The sequence below is a fragment of the Microchirus variegatus genome, assembly GCF_963457635.1.
Source record: "Microchirus variegatus genome assembly, chromosome: 3".
In the NCBI taxonomy this organism is placed as follows: domain Eukaryota; kingdom Metazoa; phylum Chordata; class Actinopteri; order Pleuronectiformes; family Soleidae; genus Microchirus; species Microchirus variegatus.
Genome location: NC_139804.1, coordinates 8,535,572 through 8,562,303, shown reverse-complemented (window position 1 = coordinate 8,562,303; position 26,732 = coordinate 8,535,572). Strand labels below are relative to the sequence as shown.

At 38.9% G+C, this 26,732-nt stretch overlaps 1 protein-coding gene across 1 annotated transcript in view; it reads left to right on the top strand.

Moving 5' to 3' along the window:
* Positions 1-13,105, top strand: part of etnk2 (ethanolamine kinase 2) — a gene marked incomplete at both ends in the record, with an annotated part of 46,765 nt that extends 33,660 nt beyond the window's left edge. Inside the window, 5 exons of the mRNA XM_083886042.1 lie at positions 4,215-4,357; positions 8,440-8,523; positions 8,675-8,835; positions 8,929-9,002; positions 13,033-13,105. Of these exons, the coding sequence (XP_083742168.1) occupies positions 4,215-4,357; positions 8,440-8,523; positions 8,675-8,835; positions 8,929-9,002; positions 13,033-13,105 (535 nt within the window). The remainder of the gene's footprint in view (positions 1-4,214; positions 4,358-8,439; positions 8,524-8,674; positions 8,836-8,928; positions 9,003-13,032) is intronic.
* Between the last annotated feature and the right edge of the window lie 13,627 nt (positions 13,106-26,732).

Here is a 26,732-nt window from a genome sequence, read left to right as displayed (position 1 = left end):
TGTAAGTGATTGTAATTTCTACTGTAGTCATGGCGACGGGACACTCTCTCTCATCTCCTGCTCTCAGGCTGACTGTAAGTACCATAAGCTCATTAGCACAAGGATATGTGCTCACTGCACAGCTCTTGTTGGCTGAGACTCTCACCCTTTGTCCACTAGCCAGTAAAACCACTCTCGAGCTGACATGGACAAATAATAAAATCTGTGTTTTTTGTTTTTTTTGGTGGTTTTTGCTCGATTTACAATTTTTGCATCAACTTTTATGTCCATCTTAAAAAAACACATGATAGTTTTTTACAAGAGTTCATGTTGTTTTCATTTGGCTTCTCCCATTCTAGGAGTCTTTACACTGGACATCCTGACACAACCCTCCCATTTACCTGTGGTTTTGTTATGTGTATGTGTATGTGTATGTTTATTTGTATATGTATATGTATATTTATATGTATATGTATATGTATATGTATATGTATATGTATACGTATACATATACAGTTAGGCCCATAAATATTTGGACATCGACACAGTTCTCTTTATTTTGGCTCTATACACCACGACAATGGATTTGAAATGAAACGAACAAGATGTGCTTTAACTGCACACTTTCAGCTTTAATTTGAGGGCATTGACATCCAAATCAAGTGAACAGTGTAGGAATTACAACACTTTCTATATGTGCCTCCCACTTTTTAGGGGACCAAAAGTAATTGGACAATTGACTGAAAAGCTATTTCATGGACAATTGTGGGCTATTCCCTCATTATTTCATCTTCAATGACACAGGTAAAAGTTCTGGAGTTGATTCCAGGAGTGACATTTGCATTTTGAATCTGTTGCTGTTAACTTTCTATATGAGTTCCATATAGAAAGCTGTCACTGTCAGTGAAGCAAGCCATCATTAGGCTGAAAAGCAAAACAAACCCATCAGAGAAATAGCAAAAACATGATTTGTGGCCAAATCAACTGTTTGGAACATTCTTAAAAAGAAAGAATGCACCGGTGAGCTCAGCAACACCAAAGGACCTGGAAGACCACAGAATACCACAGTGGTGGACGACAGAATAATTATTTCCCTGGTGAAGAAAAAGACCTTCACAACAGTTGGCCAGATCAAAAACACTCTCCAGGAGGTAGGTGTACGTGTTTCAAAGTCAACAATCAAAAGAAGACTTCACCAGAGTGAATACAGCGGGTTCACCACAAGATGCAAACCATTAGTGAGCCTCAAAAACAGGAAGATGAGATTAGAATTTGCCAAACAACACCTAAAAAAGCTGTTATAATTCTGGAAGAACATCCTCTGGACAGATGAGACCAAGATCAACTTGTACCACAGTGATGGGAAGAGAAGAGTGTGGAGAAGGAAAGGAACTGCTCATGATCCACAACATACCACCTCATCAGTGAAGCAACGTGGTGGTAGTGTCATGGCGTGGACATGTATGGCTGCCAATGGAACTGGTTCCCTTGTGTTTATTGATGATGTAACTGCTGACAAAAGCAGCAGGATGAATTCTGAAGTGTTTCCAGCAATATTATCTGCTCATATTCAGCCAAATGCTTCAGAACTCATTGGACGGAGCTTCACAGTGCAGATGGACAATGACCCAAAGCAAACTGCAAAAGCAACCAAAGAGTTTTTTAAGGCAAATATGGAATGTTATCAGTCAATCACCTTACCTGAATCTGATTGAGCATGCATTTCACTTGTTGAAGACCAAACTGAAGTGAAAATGCCCCAAGAACAAACAGGAACTGAAGACCGTGTCAGTAGAGGCCTCACAGAGCATCACCAGGGATGAAACCCAGTGTCTGGTGATGTCTATGCCTTCCAGACTTCAGGCTTGAATTGACTGAAAAGGATTTGTAACCACGTATTAAACAATGAAAGTTTGATTTATAATTGTTTAGTTTGTCCAATTACTTTTAGTCCCCTAAAAAGTGGGAGGCACATATAGAAAGTGTTGTAATTCCTACACCGTTCACCTGATTTGGATGTAAATGCCCTCAAATTAAAGCTGAAAGTGTGCAGTTAAAGCACATCTTGTTCGTTTCATTTCAAATCCATTGTAGTTGTGTATAGAGCCAGAATAAAGATAACTGTGTCGATGTCCAAATATTTATGGGCCTAACTGTATGTATGTATGTGTGTATATATATATATATATATATATATATATATATACACGTGTATATATATACGTATACATATGTGTATATATGTGTATATATATACGTATACATATGTGTATATATGTGTATATATATACGTATACATATGTGTATATATGTGTATATATATACGTATACATATGTGTATATATATACATATCTCTGAGATAGCTTCTGTATCCTTCCCCTAAACCATGATGTTGAACAATCATTGTTTTCAGGTCATTTGAGAGTTGTTTTGAGGCTCCCATTAGGGCTGAGCGGTATGACCAAAAATATATATCACGGTATTTTTCAAAAGGTTACTCGGTATATGATGGTATTTTATTTTTTTTATGCATAATCAGGTGTTCACATTGTTTTCTACTGGTAGAGAACAGAATTACTGCAGTAGATTAACTTAGGGTGGTCTATTTTACTGTCATGAATACTGTTTTTGGTTTGCATGGCCCCAGAAAATGATGCTGTTTACAAAGAAGAGCTACTCATGATGCTAATGAAGTGAGGAATCGGAATGCAAAGACAATTACAGTCGAAATACAGAACTTTGATTGTGCCAATCAACATCTTTTATAAAAATTCCCCGTGTTACCTGCCGATGTGGAGGGTGCTGACCTTAACTTCATGCATTCTTGATATTCCAAGACCACTAGTCCACACTAGTGTTTTCCTATTGACTCAGGAGCCCTGTGATTTTACACCGAGCACTTCACTGCAGCGCTGATCCCAGGAGCTCAGTCTGGCACTGGCCCGCTGAGCCTCCTAAGTAATGATACCAAAACAATGCACAATTTTTGACCCACGATTCGATACATTCCACGATTTTTTTTAAATTTAAAAAACATTTTATTTAAACAACATTAACTTATATAGCAACTTAATGTAACATTTAATAACAATATTTTGGAACACTGTGAACAGATTGAACATAAATAAATAAATAAATAACCAAAGATTTCTCTCTTTTCTGTAACAAAATAATACTGTTGAAAAATACAAAGTAAATGATCAATCAGACTGGGATTTGTCCCCAAAGCATGCTGGGAAGTGTGTTTGTTTGTTTATTGTTTGCACTTTAATAGAACATTACAACAAGGAGCATGTCACATAAAAGAAACAAAAATATAGATAGCATTAGATAATATATGATAAAGTACAATGAGTCAGTGCTGGAGAGGTTAGAAACCCTGGAAGGGTTTATCGAGAACCTCACCATTAAATAAATAAATAAGTAAATGTTTAGATAAAATTATGGAAGTGTAGTTCTTCATTAGAAGCAGTTTTGTTCAAGTGGAAATAACTTGTTTTGATAAACAGCAAAGGTAAGACAACATTTCCGCTTGTATTTCTTGAAAGTCAGTTGTTGCTCTTATTTTGAGGCTGGATCCGTGAATCTTGTTCGTAGAGTGATAAAAATCTGTGAATTCTCCGCTGTTTACATAATCACGCTGGCGCTCCGGTGCCGCTTTTCAATGTGTGCACTGGAACGGGTTTTTTCCGCTCCTGCAGGTTTGATCCATAGGTGTTTTAACTGTGTTTGGTGAACATAAGAATGGTTTATATGAGCTTTTAGCTGAGTTTCTGACCTTTCTGTGGGTATGCAGCATGTCTGTTTCAAGTTAGACATGGTTTTATGACGCTTTTGTCGCTGTATCTGACGCTGCCCCCGGTAGCTGGAACATTGACATCAGTAAAGAGGAGATTAACGATTAAAAAATATAACGCGTTAATGATGACTGTAATTAATTAATCACAATAAAAGTGCTAATTTGACACCCCTAATAAAAATAAGTTTCGTAGCACTAACAGCTCATATCATGTGGCTGACTGGAAAAATAACTGGGAGTTAGAAAGGGCGTTTCACGATTCTGTTTTCTCAGCCACGACACAGGTTCGTGGCTCTTAGTATCGCGATTTCGATACGCATATCGTTACAGCCCAAAGGATTTCCCTTACACATGCACATGGGGGGACAGTGTTAACGTTTGCAGGATCTGAAGTGTGTGTTTGTCAAAAAAACTGACCTTGTCCTCTCTGTCTAGGATCCAGCAAGAGGTTCCCAGCAAGGCAGTGCTGGAGCAGGAGATGGTGTGGATGAAGGAGCATCTCTCTAAACTTGGTTCCCCTGTGGTTCTCTGTCACAATGACCTGCTCTGCAAAAACATAATCCACAACAGCAAAGAGGGTAAGTAAAACCCATTCGATTGTCATGGCTCCCCACACTGCACCAGCAAATCATATACAGATGTATAGATATCATGCAGTTATAAAACCAATCAACGATTATTAGACTAAAACATTGGAATATGGCAATTCTGATATGTTCATTTACTCAAAACGGACGGAGCCACCTTAGCTTAGCGGTTTTAAATGCTAAGCCATGTTTGTAGTAGAGCTGTGAAAAGCAAACTGTTGCTGGCAAAGTTATAAAATAACTTTCACCATACAATAAAATTCACCATACAAAAAAATAAATAAATAAATAAAAAACAATCTTGGTCGAGCCAGAGCCAGAGATTAATCCAATTAATTGACCAGTCGACTTGGACTTTACAGCCGTAGAGAAATGCGTGTTTGTACTGGTATGGGCTTACCTTGGTCTGCAGTTTGTGGTTCAAGGATGGGTCGTACCTGTGTTCCCCAGGTCCTATGTTCATAGGACCTTTTTCTTTTTTCTTTTTTCTTCCCCCCCCCCCTCCGTTTTTCCTTAACTGGTCCAGCTCCAACCTGGTCTACTCTCGGTGCAGGGCAAAGCGCAGGTGGCGCAGTGGTAGTTTGGCTGAGTGGTGCACAGTGCGGCACACACGTCACCAAAACCTCACAGGCAGGTTTCCACAGTTCCAGGCACATTTAACCTCCTCTTCACGGTTGCCCCCGGAATCGGGGGCAGCGTCAGACGCAGCGACAAAAGCGTCATAAAACCATGTCTAACTTTAACAAACACAGACATGCTGCATACCCACAGAAAGGTCAGAAACTCAGCTAACCAGAGCACCGGAGCAAAACAGCAACTGACTTTCAAGAAATACAACCAGAAATGTCGTCTTACCTTTGCTGTTTATCAAAACAAGTTATATCCACCGCAACAAAACCACTTCTAATGAAGAACTACACTTTCCAGCATGCTTGGGGACAAATCCCGGTCTGATTGATCATTACAGAGTGACATTAGATCGTTCTGATTAGAGAAGGGCGAATGTCCGCACAAATGCGTCATATGCATTTATGTCCTTTTTACTCACTAATGAAGTGATTCACGCACATTTGCAGACCGGGGTCTGATTCTACCGATTTAGAGGTTTAAAACGAGCTGTCAATCACCCTAATTGACCAAGGTAAGTCAGAGCTATGTCGCTGCGTAACTGAAGACGCTGAAGAGCCACAGAGTTGTTATTACACACCGCACAGGCAGCATCGATTAACAGCGAGTTATCATACTTTTTTTTTTATCAGTTCTTTTTAGACCTGTAGTGACATATAAATAAAATTAAATGGGTTTTTAATAATTTGGTACCTAAGAAATCTCAAATGGCACAGATGGTGCCAAGCTGTGCAAACAGAGTGAACACCCAGACATCTCTTTAATAAAACCTCTGTAATTTCACTCTGCTTCATTTCAGCAGCATCAGACTTTGCACAGCTCATGTCCACATGTTGTTACATGACCTCCATGTGTTTTTTAGCTCCTGCTGCATATAATAAAGGTGATATTTGCTTTAAAATGCAATATATTTTTAGGCGAGAGAAAAAAATCCTTCAGTTATGCTGTGTTCCATGTACATTTACTCTGACACAGTGCCATCTACAGTGAAACTGGTGAAATCTCACAATTGTTATCTTCATTTTGATACCAAGATAATCTACATAGAGCTTGTAACTGCAGAGGTTTACTCTATTTAGTTTGGGCATTTAATTTTCGAGCAGGGACTCTAAAAAGAGGGTCAGGGAAGTAGTGGTTAAATGCAATAAATAATCACAACAATCGCTATTTAATGTAACTATCTGAATCAGCACTTAAATGTATATCTATATCGATTGTCCCGTCGCATCTAATGTCAGATCAAAGGCTGTTGGCACGCGTAATGGAAACTCGGCCTGACTGAATGAAATATCTAGTCCATACTAGGGCTGGGCGGTATGACCAAAAATATATATCACGGTATTTTTCAAAATTCGAACGGTTTCACGGTATCTGACGGTATTTTTTTTTTCATGCATAATCAGGTGTTCACAGCATTTTCTACTGGTTGAAAACATAATTACTGCAGTAGATTAACTTAGGATGGTCTATTTTACTGTCATGAATACTGTACAATAACTCAACACTAGTACAGGTTCACATGGCCCCAGAAAATGATGCTGTTTACAAGGAAGAGCTCATGATTCTAACGAAGTGAGGAATCAGAATGCAAAGACAATTGCAGTCAAAATACACAACTTTGACTGTGCAAATCAACATCTTTTATAAAAAATCCCCATGTTACCTGATTACCTGTTGATGTGAAGGGTGCTGCTGACTTAACTTCATGCATTCTTGATATTCCAAGACAAGCTTAATAGGGCTGTCAAAATTGCTCAGAAATGATATTCAAATATTCCCTCTAAAAAAACACAGATATTCGAATATATTCTCATAGTATTTGCATCGCGCATCTGGTGTGCGTTGCATCCGCTGCATCCGGAGGCTTTCAATCAGCCAGATGACAGCATGATGTCAATAACAGGACAAACTAATACAATGAGACATAACTACCTGTAGGTGTAGTTTATTTAAGTTTAAACATATTTCACAACATATAACCTACACAAAAATAAGTAAATGAACTAATGACCAAGAGCGCAGACTCGCACTCGCTCGCTCTCTTTCTCTCGCCCGCCCCTCTCTCTCTCTGCACACACAGGTTTAAATGACAAACAAACAAATGCTGAGTGCTGATCAAACGTTTTGTGCAAGTGATTTAAGATCATGACTCTTGTCTTAAATATGACATGCTTCATTCAGTGATTGAAACAAATATATAAACATTAATGAAACGCTCTGCATCCAGAGCGCTCACTCGCAAAGCAGACAGCAGCGCCGCGGTTGTGCGGATGCTGTGTAATCAAATATACCGGTATGGCGGTATATAAAAAATTCATATTGTGACGAAAAAAAAAACGGTATTCGGTATGAACCAGTATACTGCCCAGCCCTAGTCTATACTGTATATATTCTGGAAATTATTTATTATGTATACTATACATTCTACTCTATTTCATTTTTTTATATAGTCAGTGTTAGTATCTTTATTTTGTCCTTTTTTTGTTAATGCATTATTATCCTTATCTTTACTTTCTTGCTGCTGTAACACTGTGAATTTCCCCACTGCGGGACGAATAAAGGATCTTATCTTATCTTATCTTATGAACACAGATGAAACCAGGGACGGACTGGGACTAAAAAGCAGCCGCAGCTGCCGTTGTGATGATCTTCTTTATTTATTTATTTACTTATTGACAAAAAGTGTTGCGGACATGTCACACATCTATTGAAAGTAGACCTATGTGTGATCTTGAGAGAAACAGCAGAGCACCCCCTGGCAGCTCTCAGTGAGCTGCAGGTGAGTCAGGGGGAGAGTGGGGCACCTTTTTTTTTTTACGGAAACATCCATAGTCCATAGTTTTCTTTGATTGACATGTCAGGTAATGATGGAGCTGTCCATCATACCGACGCAGGATGTCCTAGGGAAACTTAGGTACTGTGCCTGTATACTGAGTCTGCTCTTTCTCTTTCTCCATGTTGACAACCCTTAACTAGCGCAAAATCCTCATTTAAATAGGGCGGTCTTAACCACTTCTGCGCCTGTAGTCAATTGAGGCCGCAATCTAAGTAGGTTACTCGCAAAATGCAAACCAGCAGCAGGCGCAGTCTTTAGGCTTCCACACGCAATTTAGCGCTCTCTATTTGGGATCTTAGTAAATCAGGCCCTGAGATGGGTGTAAATGACATGCAGGCAATTATGTTTAATGTCACTTTACTCCAATTAAGCTTCTCCAGCAGCTCTGGATACCTCCACACCTTAGAGGAGACATTTTTAATGAGGTTTGACTGCAAAGCATCATATGTTAACACAAGAAGACACTGTGTTTATGGTCCAAATTCGAGTATGTTTCTTAAGATTCAGTTTTATTATAAAATGAGTATGCATCTTGTCTTATGTATTTAGTAATTTACATTTCATCCCAGCTAAATCTTCATACACTGTACATGTGTTGTTGTTTTTTCAGGTCATGTTAGGTTCATCGACTACGAATACTCGAGCTACAACTACCAGGCCTTTGACATCGGCAACCACTTCAATGAATTTGCAGGTGTGTGGAATCACAATGTGTGATTTGAAAGTGAGGAAGAAGTTGAAGTGTAATATTTAATGTTTTTTGAAGTGTGGTTGAATAGAGTTACAGTAGCTGACGTCACACAACCAAGATCACTAGGGCTCATTATGCAACTGTATATAATCAGGTATGACTGAGCCGGACTATGGGCTTTACCCCAGTCAAGAGATGCAAATGGAGTGGCTCACCATTTACCTGCAGGCATACAAATTCTTCACCAAGAAGACAGAAGAGGTCAGCCCAGCTGAGCTGGAGACGCTCTATGTACAAGTCAACAAGTTTGCTCTGGTGAGGACCAATATCACACACTGTCCTGAACACACACAGTATGTCACATGATTTCACCCCATTTGATATCCAATTGTTTTGTACTTTCTTAAGGCTTCTCACTTCTTCTGGGGCTTTTGGGCACTCATCCAGGCTAAATACTCCTCCATCGACTTTGACTTCCTTGGGTAAGTGTGTCAGTGTGTGAATATGTGTTACAGTGAAACTGCCCCACTCCACTTATAGCGGGTTTCCACCGGCACAACACTGCATGGCAAGTGACTAGTGACATGTAAAGCAGTTGTTTTCACTGTCAGTTAATTAAAAACATTTGTCCTACATGACCGGAGCACACACTCCGTCTGACACAGTCTCTGGATGCCGGTAGAGGACCAGACTCTTCTGTAAAATGTTAAGATTTTAGACATTTCCCTGGTAATTGTCGGAGATTAACCCACATTTTTAGGATTGTTCAGTCTTTTTAGCGGATCTATAGTTCGCCACTGTTCGCTTGATCCTTGTGTCGGGAGTCTACTGAGTCTGATACAGTCACATACAGATTCATTGAAACATGCGTACTACCTACTCAGCGCTCTTGGAACTTCGCCAGAGCAGGTACTAAAAATAGTACCTGGTACCAGCTAGTGGAAAGGCATCTTAAAGGGATAGTTCGGAATTTTGGACATGAGACCTATTTTCCAACTCAGCCGGTGTGATGGAGACGTCTGGAGACGTGTTCACGAAATTTCTTTCAGTTCTTCTAGTTGCCTAGTTCGCTGGTGCTATGGCTAGCGCAAGTCAATGGTACAAGTTAGCATGGCATTAAAAACACTCATACCGACTCCACAGTGCACCCCGGGCAAATCATTTGTAACGGCAGACTATCGATGTACATATCTGTGTTGATAGAATGTTTAAAATAAAACCAACCTTGCAATTTGAAGGATTTACTGTATGTCTCAGCAGCAGCAGCAGCGTGTCATATTTCCTATTAGGCTATGGCAGCGGCGGACTGATATCACCTAGCACTTGTAAGTTACAGGTTCTATAATAGTTTGTTACCTGCTGTCATTGCTACAGACGCAGAGTAGCCTGCAGTGCTAGCTTCTTCAATCTCACAAAAATGGCCACTTTTGGAGAATATACTAATACATTTGAAGACTCTGTTGAGGATATTTCCCCCACCCAAGCCCAACCGCACCTGTACGAGCCTGAATATACAGCGGAATAATTGCGTGAGAGGGATGCTCAAAGTGCAGAACGTGAACGAGTGTCTGTGGAGACCGAGATAGCCCTCTGCTGCTGCTGAGAAAGTAGTCCCTCAAAAATGGATGATTCATGCGATGCGAGGTTAGTTTTGCTTCAAATATTATTCTACACAACACAGATATGTGCATCAATAGTCCAGTGTTTTAATTGATTTGCCTCGGGTGCACTGTGGAGTCGGTATGAGTGTTTCTAATGCCATGCTAACTTGTACCATTGACTTGCGCTAGCCATAGCACCAGCGAACTCGGCAACTAGAAGAACTGGATGACATTTCTTGAAAACGTCTCCAGACGTCTCCATCACACCGGGTGAGTTTTTAAAATTCCGAACTATCCCTTTAACCGAGCCGAGAAGGGCCGGTTGTTTTTTCCTGGGTTTTTTTCTGGTTTTATTTTGAAAAACGAATGAGCGTCTTGTTCACTGATTGAAGCTAGATTCTACTTGGAAAACACTGCCACCTGCTGATGAAGGGAGGCATTACTGAGACAAATATACCATGCACTCCAATGTCTGTTTTTGCGATTCGTAAAAGAGAGGAATGCATGTTCTGGCGATCCACAAATGCGAGATCACAATTCACAGATGCAAATTTCAGTTTTACAAATGTCACGTTATTTACAAATGCACACTTTATTTGTAAAAATCAACATACACGTTACAAATTGGATTTTTTTATTTGTGGATCTCAAAACATGCATACAAATCAAGAAATACGTGTGGATCACAATTTGCACACATACAAATATCAGTGCAACAAATTTAACTCCATACTTCTGGGTATTGGCCAATCACAAGACAGTTGGGAAGGCGCTGCGCTGGCTGGCCAATCACAACACGCTCTGTCTTCTGGGTGTGAGATTTATGTCTGAAATGTCGTGGCTGAGTACAGCGTCAGAAAAGACAGATTTCTGTCGGGCCTCGTTTACAGCGACTAGGAGGTTTTGACCATAAAAACCTTCATAACTAACATATATGTGCAACAGGACCACTCTATGTGAGCTTTAACCTTTGTCTTAAGTTTGCCTTTGTGTGATCAAATTATCACGTTATCTTATACGGACTGTATTGTTTTGGTGCCATAATTTGCCTTAACATACTATGCATTGTATACATTTTTGAATCGAGAATCGTATGAATCAAGAAATCGAGAATCATATGAATCGAGAATCAATTTTGAATCGAATCGTGACCCAAAGAATCGGAATCGAATCGAATCAAATCGTGAGACACCCAAAGATTCACATCCCTACTTTCAGACCACCCACATACCTGTGAAATACAGGTTTTAAGATTTAGATGTACTAGATTTACTAAATATTGTTGACTCTCTCACTTTGCATACACCTGGTATTTAATTTCCCTTTATCCTTGCCTTTATTTAAAAGGCAAACAGATTATGAACTGAGTTAGTTGCAGTTTGTTTTCTCTTTTTGTGAAGAGTTGCAGTGTGTTGTGTTAAATCAAATCCGCTCCTGCGTTGTCCTCTCTGTAAGCGGGCTCTCCATATCCTCCTGGATCATTTCTTTACGTGCAGCTTTATCCCCACATCCAAATAATTATCTTTTTGAAGAAGATAGAGTCCAGTTGCGATGAAGTGCAGGGCATCAAAGTAGATCTTAGTAAATCGTTTTGACAGACTCTTAAAAGCGTAATTTTCATTGTTTTCACTCCATGTTCTCAACCTTTGTGAGTGATTCTGCTTGCCGCTTACACTTGCGGAACACACAGATTTATTTCTTGTTTCTTCATATGTTGAGAGAGAAGGCTGCGATTGGGGTGAGAAACTCAGAGAGCAAAATAGGGTCATTTATTTGCGATACAGCTCATGAAATAACATGCAGAACAATCAATGTCATTTAGAAATGAGATCATGTGTGGTTGTGAATTAAGATCACTTTTCTTTTTCTTTTTTTACGATTTATCGTGCAGCCCTAGATCTGAGTGAATGTAGTCGGGAGTTCATAATCTGCGCTGTATGCAAGCAAGTTTCAGGGCATTTAATAGGTGTTATATAGCTATTATATATAGCTGTTTTATTGGTGTTCCAAACTGATCTTGGACAGACTCTAAGTGATAATAGATAGGGGCATGCTGGCCACAGTTTTTGTCATTGCAACATGCTTTTTCGGACATTTTGTTTCGGTATTAAAAGTCTTTCGGCCGAATGTTTTGGTCGCCTAATTTTCGGTGCATCTCCATACATAAGTATACGTATCTATTATACAGCATATACACATATGTTTCTGTTATATTTCTTATACACCTTATTTTGTAATGTAATCCTGTATATCAATAGTTATAATAATGATATGAGATGATAATGAAATCAACTGTTTTTATTTTTTTTCCATTTACCACAAAATATGTTATCATCATGATACTAACAACATTATTGTGCATGTCAGGATTTCCTGCTATCAATCAGCTTTATAACAGATAACAGATAAAGCTGACACAGTTAAGTGTCAGTACCTCATACAACCGCACTTTGAACAACAGGAACATCCACTTTAAAGGTGTGGTGGTAAGAATTACTGATGGTGACCTCCATAAAGCAAGGTCCTAGAGTACATAGAAAATGTGTTTATATTTTATTACCATTTTACACTAATACAAACATGCTCAAAGGTAGTATATTCCATTAACTCTTCTAAAAGTTACACACCTTAATGGCAGCAAGCTAAGCTGGCGTTACTGTTTTTCTAAGCAGGAACTATACAACCAATAATGAAAGTTTGCAGAAACGAGCACACCAGCCTAATTAGTTTCTGTATGGATAATAATGCCTTTCCTCTCAAATGTTCATCATTATGGTACATAACCAAACATTTGTTGGCGATGCCTTGTTTTTAAATCATATATTTGCCCATTTAAAAAAAATAGAATAGATATATGTATGTGCAGAGCAGAAGAAAATAGAAATTGACTTGTGTCTTGTGTTTGTTGCAGGTACGCTGTGCTTCGTTTCAACCAGTATTTTAAGACCAAACCTGCAGTGATGGCCATGCAGATCCCAGAATGAGTAAAGACGGGAGGACAGGATGAGGTGAGAGGACAAACTGGATGGAGGCTGTAGCAGATTTTCATGAAGGGACTTCCGCTCCACTGTGGGAACTATTCTGTTTGAGCACTCTTCAGTGTATGTGTCAAACAACACGGTCATCTTTGAATCCTCCAGACTTCGCTCCACATCTGTCACAACTCTAGCTCAAGATATATACATCTTCCATGAGTCGTCTGTGTGTATGCCAGTGTATGCTTGTGTACATTTCTAATTTATCTGGATAACCCTGGACAGTGCAGGGCTGTCCCTCTGCAGCTGAGCCAGCTGTAATCTGAGTTTAGTTTCAAGCTCACCGATTAAAACATGCTTTATGATGCCTAAATATTCCACAACGCAGGTAATGAAGGTCAAAATAGGGATGAGACTTGTAGGCATACTTGCATTTTATCTTCAGCTCAATGCCACAGACTCATTAAAACTTCAGATTTCACTTGGATTCCTCCCCATATTCAATATAGTGTGCAGTCAAGTCTCTCCTGTCTGAACATATTGTAACAGTTTGACCTGATCCTTCCATTTATTCCTCCATCTTTGGTGCCGAGTGCTTGCAGCTGCCATATGTCTGTGCATCATGGAAGGCACTGTGTGGTCCGTTGTCCTCACACTGATGCACTTTGAGCCTATGTTAGTTTCTTCTCTAACTATTCCCAGCAAACTGCTGCTAAAATATAAAGTGTAAATACATTTTCTATATGTTTTTCTTCTGACACAGTGTGTTTGGAGCATCACATGGAAATGCTCTTTAAAGGATTGGTTGCCGGCTGAATCACGAGTTATGGAGATGCAAAATATGCAGTGAAAGTTGTTTATCTTCTCCGTGTCACAACTCCTCTTTCTGTTTCAAAGTAAACGCACTCTCTTCAGTTCCCTTAATCCATTTATTTCTTTATTGTGTTCAAAGACTTATTGTGAAATATATTCATGGCTTCATACTGAAGAGTGCTAGTATTTAGTTGAGTTCTGAGGAGTATATCATTTTTAGTTTTTTGATGTAAGGTGCGCAGGAGACTCAGAGCCAGAGTGAATGACAGACATGAGTGACCATGTGTCCAGTGAGTCCAGCCTCAATCACGTAATTCAGCCATCGTTGAGAAAACACCAAAACGCTCACTCATAATAACTTTAATGAAACAAATATGATCCCCCACCACTTATGAAAGATATATTCCATTGTGAATATGAGGCTATGTGGTCCTATTAGTAGGCTATAGGTCAAAAGGTCAGAGAAAATAAGAATACAACCTTTTTAAATCCGTACTTTTGATTACTTTTTATTGGTTGTATTCATCAGTTATTTGAAGTTAAATGACAAAAATATATATTCATATTATTTAATTGAATAATCGAATGATTTCTCATTATCAACTTGGACTACCTTTAATGGTCGGTACTGTTGCAAATGTAAACAAAGGTTGATAAAACGTTTCTAGCTCCAGAATGAGCATATTTCAAACATTCTTTTCAATGTACTAAAAAAGTTTCTTTTTTCGAAAACTTATGATAGTTCAACACAGAAAATCTTTGATGAGCAAGCTCCTGCTATCTTCTTTTAAAAAAGAAATTAAAATGAAAACAAAGTAGGGCTGCAATGATTCATGGATTATTAATCTTTTTAATTATGAGAGAGTTTATTTTGAACATGCAAACATAATACATACATGGCAAAACATTATAAATTAATAAATCTGTTAAAATAAAAGAAAAATGCATAGCTGACAGTGATCACCTGGTGATAGTCAAAAACCATTATCCCATATCTTGTGAAAATCTTTTTTTCAAATGTGTTTTTGAATAGTTTTAGGCTTGAACATTTCTTGTGCTCCTCAATCAAACTATTCCAAACTTTCACACCACAAATGCAACGAGAAAAGCACTCGGAGAGTGCAGACCTCCACCAAGGCAGCTCAGCCCCCACAAAATAGCGATTAAAATGGTGATAGCATCCACGGATCACGCCAAAATGTAATGGCTTGTTCCTGGTCCCATTGCGGACATTTCCTGAATATTTCATCCAAATCTGTCCGCGGCTTTTCAAGTTATCTTGCTAATAGACAGACAGATAAACAAACAAGCAAACCAAAAAACTCAGGCGAAAACATATACATCCTGGTGGAGGTCAAAAATACAGATATATTTAAGTGCACACCTGATAATTTAAAATAATGGTTAGCTTCAGCCCTAAAATACATTTGTCTTCAACTTGACATTCCCAGTTGTGTTAGTGTGGAGTCTGACCCAAGATGACATCACATTCTGTAAACTAATGATCATTTTTCGTCTGTGTACTGACTTGATTCATTGTTTAGTCGATTAATGTCAGTCAGTGCTCTTCGGGGACTGCCCAGAGTCTAAGGACCTGATTTACTAAAGCTTTGCAATCCAGTTTGCAAGCGCAAATTTGCGTTGATGCTGATCTACTAACAGGGTGCAATGAGGATTGCGTCTTTCAGACGGGCAAAATAGCACTCACATCCATTAAGCGGTCTTGCCTTAATGAATATGCATTTTTTTTTTTACAGAAACATCCATAGTCATAACATAGGTACAGCCCCTTCAAGGATGTCATATCCCTCGATCTCAGTTATCTGTTCATCGCAGAACGCCAGCTGTTCTTTCTGTTCAGTGGCTGCAAATTTCATTTTGCCCTTCCGTTAAGTCTGCTCTTTCTCCATGTTGTTCTCCTCTTGACTAGCGCAAAATCTTCATTTAAATAGGATGGTCTTAACCACTTCTGCGCCTGTAGTCAATTGCATTGGCAATCTTACCCTGGATTTCCACCGGGAACGCTACAGCAACGGAATGTCAGCGGCGCGGTCGCCGTTGCTGATCGCTTCCGTTCTAATCAATGAGAGCATTTCTACCGGACACAATGCGGCACGTCTCAGCAGCGCTGCTGAGTCTCAAGCTCAACAGAGCAGATCGCACCAGACAGCAAGTCCGACACAGAATCAAAGTAAAACACTTCCGCCCCCCTTTCAAAAATAAAACAATACGCAGATCATATAGCCTATTACAACTTCACATCAACATTACTTCGTGACCGGTGCTGCCAGGTCAACAGTCAATTACTCAGAGTGTCTTGGAGAGTCATAATGTACGACGAGATACTGATTGTTGAAGTGGAGAAACATAAAATAATTTATGACAACAGATCAACAGTACTTCCATGTCGGAGAATGAAAGAAGCTGTGGTGTTGTTTCCTTTATACACACAGGGCCTGTTTACTTAAGCTTTGCGCGTGCAAAAAAAAAACGTGCGCACACACTGGATTGCACACACAAATTTGCGTTGACGCTGATCTACTAACAGGGCGCAACGAGGAGTGCGTACCCCAGACGGGCAAAATAGCACTCGCAACCCATTTAGCGTTCTTGCCTTAATGCATATGCAATGTGAGGCGTTTACATGCAATCTTGCGTGTGCTGGGAGGAGAAAATGTAAATATGTTATCTTAGCACACGCAAAGTGATTTATCAAACCTGAAACTGATTGCGGTGCTTTTTAGCGTTGTCTATTTGGAATCTTAGTAAATCAGGCCCACAGTGTATCGTGGGATCGCGAACTCTGAACTCCCTTCAGGATTATCGCATGATCTTCCGTGAATACCGCTGCTGTAATGTGTCTGGTGGAAATCCGCCTTAAGTAGGTCACCCGCAATACACCAACCAGCAGTTGCAGGCGCAATCTTTAAGCTTGCGCACGCAATTTAGTGCTCTCTATTTGGGATGTTAGTAAATCAGGCCCTTAGATGGCCTCTCTGGTCTTGCTTTAGTCTGACCAACAGACAAGAGCCCCAGAAATATTCACTGAACAAAGATTTTTGTTGGGATCCAGCGAATAAAGGCAACATATTTGCACCATGGCAAACCATGGCAACTATTTAGCATGACTTGAACCTCATCCTATAAGTCGTGATATTGGCAACATGTTTCCTTCTTTTATGCATATGGCCTAAAATAATATGACTTTTATTTATAAAGAACTGAAATTATTTCATGTATGGCTTTTGAAGGCTGCAGGTACTTGGACACCGACACGCCTCACAGAATAAATCTTGATGCCACACACATTCCTTCATAACGCACTCCTCCTCCCTGTCATTTACAAAATCACTGATCTGATTGACTCCACCCAAACACACCCCTGTAGGGGGCGACACTGAGCTCTGACCGTAACAGGTCTGTAACTTAACTGACAGGTGTAATCATTTCACAGGTGAGCTGCAGAATATGACTCATTTGTGATATTTCTCTCAGGACGGTTACCCCCTTGTACTTAGGGTACTTATTTGGGAGCAAAACCTGTTTGTGAATAATCTTATTTGAAGGAACTAATAGAGGAGTCTCCGTAATTCAGACAGATGCTTTCTACTTGAACACAGATACTCTGGTAGAAATTTAACTCGGATAAAAAGGGTATCTCTACTCTATGAGTACTGAGTGAATTTCTCCCTCCATTCACCTAGTGGAGGACACTGACCTCATCGTTTTATTAGGGTAGGTTATTTTTCTCAGAAAATGCTAAGTTTATACTTAGCATTTTCTTACCATTCCAAAAATGTACAAATTCAACAGGTCGTCAGACTAGCTCAGTGGCTGCGTCGCATATCGTGGCATCATTTTCATTTCCTGCAGTAATAGGGCTGGGCGATATGGTCTCAAATCAATATCTCGATATATTGAGCAGCTCACCTCGATAACGATAAATGAACGATAAGTTTAAAGTTGCTAAATGATGTCATCGCTTCATTTTTATAATTGACCATTTGCCTGATATAAGCAAGTGCACCGTGACACACAGATATCAGTCCTGACACATATCAGACATATATATATATATATGTGTGTTATGTCTGATATGTGTCAAATGCAGTGATTTATTTTGTGTGAAACTGAGTGAAGAAACATTTACATTTACACCGTGCTCTGTAAGCCAGAGGTCTCCTCCCTGATCTGACTGACTGTGAGTGCTTTGGGAGGGGGGGCGGTCATCCCGGCAGCACATTAACTGCAGAGGGATACGTGCTTTCACGTGTGAGTTTCCAAACACCACAAAAGTCTCCAATAACACCAGTCGGGAGATTTGTCATGAGTCGCTTTTGACAAAAAAGTCGCTAGGAGGAGTCGGAAAGTCACCAGATTCAGCTACAAAGTCGGCAAGTTGGCAAAACTGCTACCGCAGCAGCAGCAGCTTCATCTTCCCTACAGTGATTTTTATTAATAGAAATAATAATAAAAATTATTATCATAATCATAAAAACAAAAAGATTATGGTGACGAGATAAATGATTTGATGATCTGAAGTGAGTTTCTGATGTGAATGTTTTTGCACTGTTGACTGTACTGACAGGAAAGTTTGACAATGATTTTTGCTCAGCAGATTTGTCATTGTCATTGTTCTGTTTTTAAATAGACACAGACAGACTGTTCAAAACCTGATTTATGCTCCATCGCACAACGTTCATGAAATCTAAAAAAGTGCTTTTGTGACAAACCTGCAAGCTCGAAAAGTTTAGAACTGCTGCGTCACGATAATGTGATGTGCTGTGGCGACAGCCAATTAGGATTATGATTTTACTGAGATAGTTTCAGAAATGAAGGACAAAATCATCGTCAACCTAGTATGTCCACTTGTTCTCCATTAATCGATCAGTTGTTTAAAAATGTTGAACGGTGGAAAAAAAAACATAAAATAATCCTGTTTGAGAAGCTGAAAAATCTAATTAATTGGGTATGGAAAGAAACTCAGTTACTATAAATCAGTTAATATATTACTATTTGTTATATATTGAAAACAAATGTTTTATCAATGATTATCAAGATTATCAAAATCTATCTCCTCCATTAACTGCCTCATTTGTGGCGCATCTCTTACCACAAGGGGGCAGCAGCAGCAAGCATTTATTTAGTGGATTCCATATTATAGTGTTAATTCAATATAAGAGGTCTCTTGAATGCATCTTGAAGCAGCTCCTCTAAACTAAACATGCTCTAGGTCCTGCAGAAGTGATGAAAATGACCAGGGTCTTTGAATGCATCCTGTTAGCTCCTCCCATTAGCTCAGCTCAGCACTCTCATGTGCTGGAGTTTAGAATATTCAACAAATGTAACTGTCACATGGTCAAACAGCATTTTTGTTACAAATGCCAACTCAAACCAATTCATTATCAAAGTTAATTGAGAATCGGTTCATAAATGATTGATTGATTGACATTAACTGTCCATGTCTGCTGTGGTGTCCATATTCATATTGTGGTGCAGTGATAAGCAGTCATGTCCACGTCTTCATGTAGAAGTTAATCTTCGATGAAAATAAAGGAATCACAGCACACAGGCAGTTTTTGTTGAGTGTTGAGTATAAATCAGGTTTGAGTCAAACTGCCAGTGAGAATATCTATTTTGTAAAGTTCTGTGTTTCTATGGTAAACACTGCATTTCCTGTTCCTTTGTGGCCAGGAAAGATATTTCCCAACTCATTAGCTGCCATTGACTGCTATTGCAGTCAATTCGACCACTGCGTTCAAAATGGCCGGCAGTGAATGAGATATTAAGATGAAGAAAATGATGTATTTACTGAGTGACTCTTACATTATATTTAACATAATTATTGTCTGTTTTTGCTTTCTAATCATACCAAAATGGTTTGCTTGTGAGAGTTTGCGTTGCAGTTAATGTGAAATAAACTATTTTTGTGTGAGAACACTGTACAGATAACTGATTATCATTGTTATTATTATTATATTATTATTATTATTATTTTGTTTCCTTGTTATGCTGATATTTGCTTTTTTGTAAATGCGTTTGACTTGAAATGTAGACGTGAATGTGACTTTGTCACATGCTTGTCACTGCATCAATGTGTGGAGAGTGAGGATGTAAATACTGTAAGAAATACTGTGAAAAGCTTACTGTACACTACAGTGACACTTCACCTCTCTGTGGGTGTGGCTAGAATAATAATTTAACAGTTGTCAGTAAATATTTCCATAAAAATGTATACAATTGTCTTCTGATTTCTCTGCTTCAGAACTGCTGTGAGTCTAAAATGTATCATTTGATATATGTATGTATACATACGTATGCATATATGTAAATATATATATATGTATATATATTTTTTTTTTATCCAAGCACACTGGATTATTAACGTCGGAAGATAACGTCTAGCATTAAGTCCAGAATTGACGACTAGAATTCACCTCCAGGTGGAGGTCTGTGTTTGGCTATGATTTGCACATGCAGTAGGTGGCACTACAGTAATAGGGTGGATGAGGGAAGAGGGAGGGGGACTGTAGTTCATGTAGTTCAAGAGCATTTTCAATTGCTACAATAAATGCAGGAAACAATAACTTCATTACATTACTACATTAAAAACACATATAAGATAGTTGTTTTCAAATAAGTAAGTCAACACTCTTTCCTTCTATACAGCCTGATGAAGACCTTGGAGTTAAAATGTTGCTGTTTGTTATTGTTGGTCTTTAATGCCAATTTAATAAACGCCTACTACTTACAGTACTGTGCAGAAGCCACCATTAGATTAACATTGACAGCTCACTATTGTTACAGCAAGAGACAACACTCTGTGTCTCTCTTTCTCTCTCAGCTCCTAACAATGTCTGATCTCTCACGGCTCTTTTCCCAGCTCACCTCGCCACGGGACAGCACAGCATGGCGTAGTTTATATTGGTTTTCCTCTACAAAATAGTACCAACTCAACGTGGGCGGAGTCATCACTGCACGGCTGCATGACACTGCCTGTCCTTTTTCACAGGACACACATACGAGTGATAAGTGACTTGTAAAGCAGTTGTTATCAGTGTAACTGAATCATTAGAATCAGTTAATCAAAACACCACTGCCCAATATCTATATGTATATATAGATAAAGTATGTATCTATATATACATATATATATGGAGGTAGTTCATCAGGATGTTGTAGATGTCAGAATACTGCTGCTCTGGAATAATGTCCTCTCCACCAGGGGGCAGTATTAGGATCACATATTCAGTTTGTCAAGTTTTGCAATATACCACGGTTGCCATGGTAACCCACACACGGATCAAATGAAGGCGGGGGTGGTACCTGTGCGTGGTAGTGGGTTTGTTTGTGTTTAGTGTGTTTTTAACTGTAGTTCATGCAAAATTCAAAATTCATTGGATCGCTCCAGAAATCTGGTCATGATGATATTATGAAGGTATATTTGGTGCAAAAGTCACAAGCACATGTAACTGCAGATTTCACATGCGCACACTAAAGTCACAAATGTGTAACCGTAAAGTTGAAGTTGTACATTTTTTTATACCTTGTTAACACAAATCCTTGTTACAGGTACACAAATCCTATCCTGTGCATCACAAATTCTAGCAGTCATGCACTTGACACTTTTGCTCCAATAGTTGCGGTGCAGTTGATGCAAAACACATACACACATTTGTGTTTCATAATCTGAGAACATGCACAACATTTGTGCATTTATAAACCGTAAAGTTGAAGTTGTAAATATTTTTTTTATACCTTGTTAACACGAAATAGGGCTACAGGTACACACATCCTTGTTACAGGTACACAACTACAAGTCAATTGATACAAGTGCTCGAATCGGCTTCTACGAGTTTCAGATACTTTTTTTCCTCGCTAGGTGGTATAAGTCATGGATGTATTATATGAACTGGATAGAGCACCGCCCCTTTGCTTCCGTTCATTCCTATGAAGCTGCTCACTCATGGATGTATAAAATGTACTGGATAGAGCACCAGTTCTCTGTAGTGATGGGAATTCTGGCTCTTTTTAGAGAACCGGCTCTTTCGGCTCAGCTCACTAAAAAGAACCGGCTCTTTCGGCTCCCAAGCGGCTCTTCAGGTTGTTTTATTGCTTTCATTAATTTATCAACAACAATATAAAATTATGCACAAAATGAATTACTAAGTAAAAAAACTTGCTTTTTATTCATATATATGTTATATATGATATATGTGTTTATTATATAAATATGCTTTTATTCTTACACTCCACAGAAAATTTAAAAAACAACTATTTACAATTCAACTTTTAACTATTTCAATTTTCAACTTTTTCCTTTTAAACAAATTTAAAGTGAAACAACACAAAACACTGCAAACCACAACATAATAAAATATAGATTAAAATATGCAAAACAAAAAGAAAAAAAATTAACACCCAGATCTTTAATTAAGGTCGAGGTTGGCATTAAGAAATACCAAGTGCCTCAGCTGTGCAGGTTGTTTGTGGAGCCGGCTCTGTAGGATATTCTTTTCTTGCAGACTCTACACTCTGCCACTGTGTTGTCAACAAAATTGAAATGGTTCCAGATTTTGCTTCTTTTCCTGATGTCACTCATTTTCTTACTATGGTAAAGGTATCTACTATACCTTTTCTAATGTGTCGATGTTGTCTCTTCTTTCTCCCTCCTGCTCTGTTCGTGTGTTACTGCTGCGAGTGTAACTACCGCCCCTCCCCCCGCTGCTCAGCGCAAACACAAGGCACACACGCATATTGACCAATCACGTGCGGTGCGAAGAGAAAAAAAAGTGAGAGAGAGAGAGCGAGAGAGAGAAAGAGAGTGACAAAAAAAAAAAAACACGGCTCCCAAGAAAGAGCCGGCTCACGTCGTTCACTTCATAGAGCCGGCTCTAAGAGCCGTTTCATTCGCGACTGACCCATCACTAGTTCTCTGCCTTGAAGACAATTTTTGCATGGTGGCCATTGTGGGTACTGCAACAGAAAACCCCATAAAAGCCCAAAAAGCAATTTTCCCATTGACCGCAATAGTAAAAGCGTCCACAGGACACCTCGAGACATGGACACTGGCTTTTATAGATTTCTATATGGTCGTGACACTACTGCGCATGGCCCCATAACCCGGAAATACACGCGGAAGTCAAAAACTTTTTTGGCATATGTGCTGGGTGAGCAGAATCATAGGAATGAACGGAAACAAAGGGGCAGTGCTCTATCCAGTTCATATAATACATCCATGTGCTCACCCAGCGCATATGCCAAAAAAGTTTTTGACTTCCGCGTTTATTTCCGGGTTATGGGGCCCATAGAGCATGCGCAGTAGTGTCACTACCATAATTCCTCTCGGCTATGTGAACGAGCCGTCCGTGTTATCGACTTGCTCGGCACGTACATGAACAGCGAAAGGCATGATGGGAGTACGCTAATGACGTGCGCTAGCGGATTTCATGAATACCGCCGTCACGTTAACTACCATGGATTTGTAAATAAATGCAAAATCAACGATAGTTAAGTGAATATAGTGAGCTGAAAAGTACAATGACGGAGTTTAAGATTAAAACGATCAATAAAAATGGTTTATTTGGGTTAGGACCGTGACTATTACTTTATATGTGTTACAGGAATCATGTCTGATTTCCCTTATAAAACTAGCCTACGCTGTCGGGGGTCGACAGCAAGGGGTATATCCGCGAACTTGTCCAATCCTCAACTTTCCAATATACCCAAAGTATACGCACTCGCACCTGCCACTAACTGTTTTAATTAATTATTAATAAAGTCAACAAAATAACTGTTAAATATTATGATATAATGCTGACTTCACTTTATACATGTTCAAAGTATCCATATAAACTCGATATTGAATACAGAATACCTGAACTCATAAATTTCTCTCTAGTTTTGAATAAAACTAGTTAACCTATTATACCTTGTTAAATATTATGAATATTAAAATGCTAACCACACCTGCCATATCTTCAAAGTGTCCAAATGTCATGAAAAAGCACACACTATGTTTATTAAATTTCATGGAAAATCATACAATATGTTCAAACTTTCCATTCAATGCATTAATAAAGAAATGGAGGCTTAACTATTTTTTATATGATAACTAATATATTTATATTATAATGTAATAAATATTATGAATAAGTGCTAAATAAACCCATGATATCCCATAATATGTGTCCAAATGAGCTCAATAATAAAGAAAAAATGCCTTAACTATTTTTTCTGTGTTCACTAATAAGTTAACCAGTTAACTTATTATGTAACTATTACCAATCATAGCCAAAGTAATAATGATTGTCCTTGTAGATAGTTGTTACATGAATCATTGTACACAATTTGAAGGCAATATCTCCATTAGTCTGGAAGATAAAGCCGAAAATGTGTTTTTAGCATAATAAATTAATTAATTTGCTAATTAATAATAAAGCTACAAAGATGGGGATAATTCTCAGGTGGTATGTGATGCCCATGCACAATTTGAAGCCAATACCTGCAATACTTTGGAAGATACAGGCGAAAATATGTTTTTTATATCATTAATTAATTAATTAATAAATAATAATGGTAGACAGCTCAAAATCAATAGGGATCATCTACAGGGGGTATGTGACCAATAAAAAAAAAAAGAAAATTTAATCTAAAATGCCTTTCCAGTTGTCGCGTTAACGGCTAAAATCTGCGGATGCGTGAGACCTATTCCATAATATCCGCGTTTCTCGCTGATATAATTATATAATTATTATTACGAACAATAACAACATGTTAAAGTAGTTTATAACTCCCGATTCTTTCACTCAACACATTTATATTCAACTCTAATTCGCGTGTTCATCACATTTAACAGTAACTTCATGAACCGATAATGACGATAAATATTATCGGCGACCTTGAGTGTCTTGAAAGGCGCCTTAAATATAATGCATTATTATTATAAGACAAACATCCTCCCCGGGAATCAGTGGTGAAGTGACCGCAGGTCTCAGTGCATCACAAGGTCACAGCTCCACAGTCCACACCGTCATCAGTGTCACGATGTGCGGGACTGAACACAGTGATAAAGTGCAGCATGTCAGTCTCCTCTCCTCAATGAATCCACACAGCAGCTCGTTAATACATCGATAATACGTTTGAAAATAAATGTTAATGAGCGCCGAATAAATAACTAAAACCTGCTTTGTCATAATATTTTAAAAATGCAAACGAAACCCCCTCATTGTCTTCATTTATTCACATTTTTCATAAAGTCTTCATGTCGTACGGTTCACTGACAGCAGCGCCGTTCCCGAGACGCGACATGACCGCGCTTGGCTGTGCTCGTATACAGCTGTGACGTCACTCTGAGAAATAAGATTTGTCTGGGCTTTTTATGGCCTTTAGGAATGTTTTTCAAACATGAAACTCCATGAATTAAAAATATAGGATATACAGATTTATAAAAGCCCGTGTCCATGTCTCGAGGTGTCCTGTAGACACTTTTACACGCGTCTCTTTTACTATTGTGGTCAATGGGAAAATTGCTTTTTGGGGTCCATGGGATTTTATGTTGCAGTACCCACAGTGGCCACCATGCAAAAATTGTCTTCAAGGTAGAGGGGGCGGAGCTCTATCCAGTTCATATTATACATCCATGGCTTAAAGTGGGCGGGCCTTAGGAAGCTCTCTGCTGATTTTTGAGTGACAGCTCGGAGTCGCAGATTCAGAACATTATAAGTGTCAAATACGAGAAAATAAAGTCACAGATTTATGAGATTAAAAGTACATTTCCATTTTATTATATATATAGACTCACACCAACGATTTCTCCCGCTGTTTATGTGTGTTATACATATGAACCGTATCTATATCAGTTCAGTCTGTGCTCCCGGCTGCCTCGCTGCTCTGGAGGAGAGACGTTGTTGGTCTTTGTGGGTGACAGCGGCTGGATAACCTGCCTTCACCAGCTGACTGACAGACATTTAAGAATTCAGAATAGTTTTAATATCGGCTCCATGAGAAGAAACCAACAGTGTTAAACTGATTCATTTACTTTTTTTCTTCGCCCAGGCAAAGCCGTGATTGTACATTGTATCTCTGTGAAGAGGCGGAGGAGGGTGCCGTGTCTCGCCAAGCGTAGCGACAACAGTAGTGACAACAACACACTGGCATGACAGACTTTTATTTTTATTAACTTTATTTTCTTTAGTTCGTTTCACAAATAAACTTACAACAGTAAGTGAGTAGTAGTAGAGGGAAGAAACCTTGATATCTGATACGGTTTGATTAGTTAATTGTGTGAAAAATGTGTAAAAAGGTGAAAAAAGTATAACAGCGGAGCTCCAGGGTGTGTGTGTGTGGTGCTTGTTGTATCCACTCTGGGGCTCCAGGGAGGCAGGTAGGTGGTGGTCGTTGTCCCTGCTGTGGAGCTCCAGGGTGTGGGGCAGGGAAATTTGTGAAAATTAAGAAAATAGTTAAGTTAAACTAATGTTAAACAGTTAATATTAATCTAAATGGTGTGTTTAATGTGTAAAAAGTTGAAAAAGGTATAAACGTGGAGGTCCGTGGGGAGATGCTTGTGGTATTTATACTCAATATATTAAGCACATGGACAGGCTAACTTACTTTTATATTCTTCCTTCATTAAAAAAAATAAAAAAAATCACTTCTGTCAAACCACTCCTGTCGTTTCGGTGTATAAATACAGTTTTTAGGGAAAAAAATCCAGTCTTTTAAACCACTATTGTCACGCCAGGCGTTGTTGTCACACCAGGGTGTCTGGGGCTGCAGCTGGATGCTCCTCCAGAGAGACAGACAGGAGCAGACGGCAGCACAC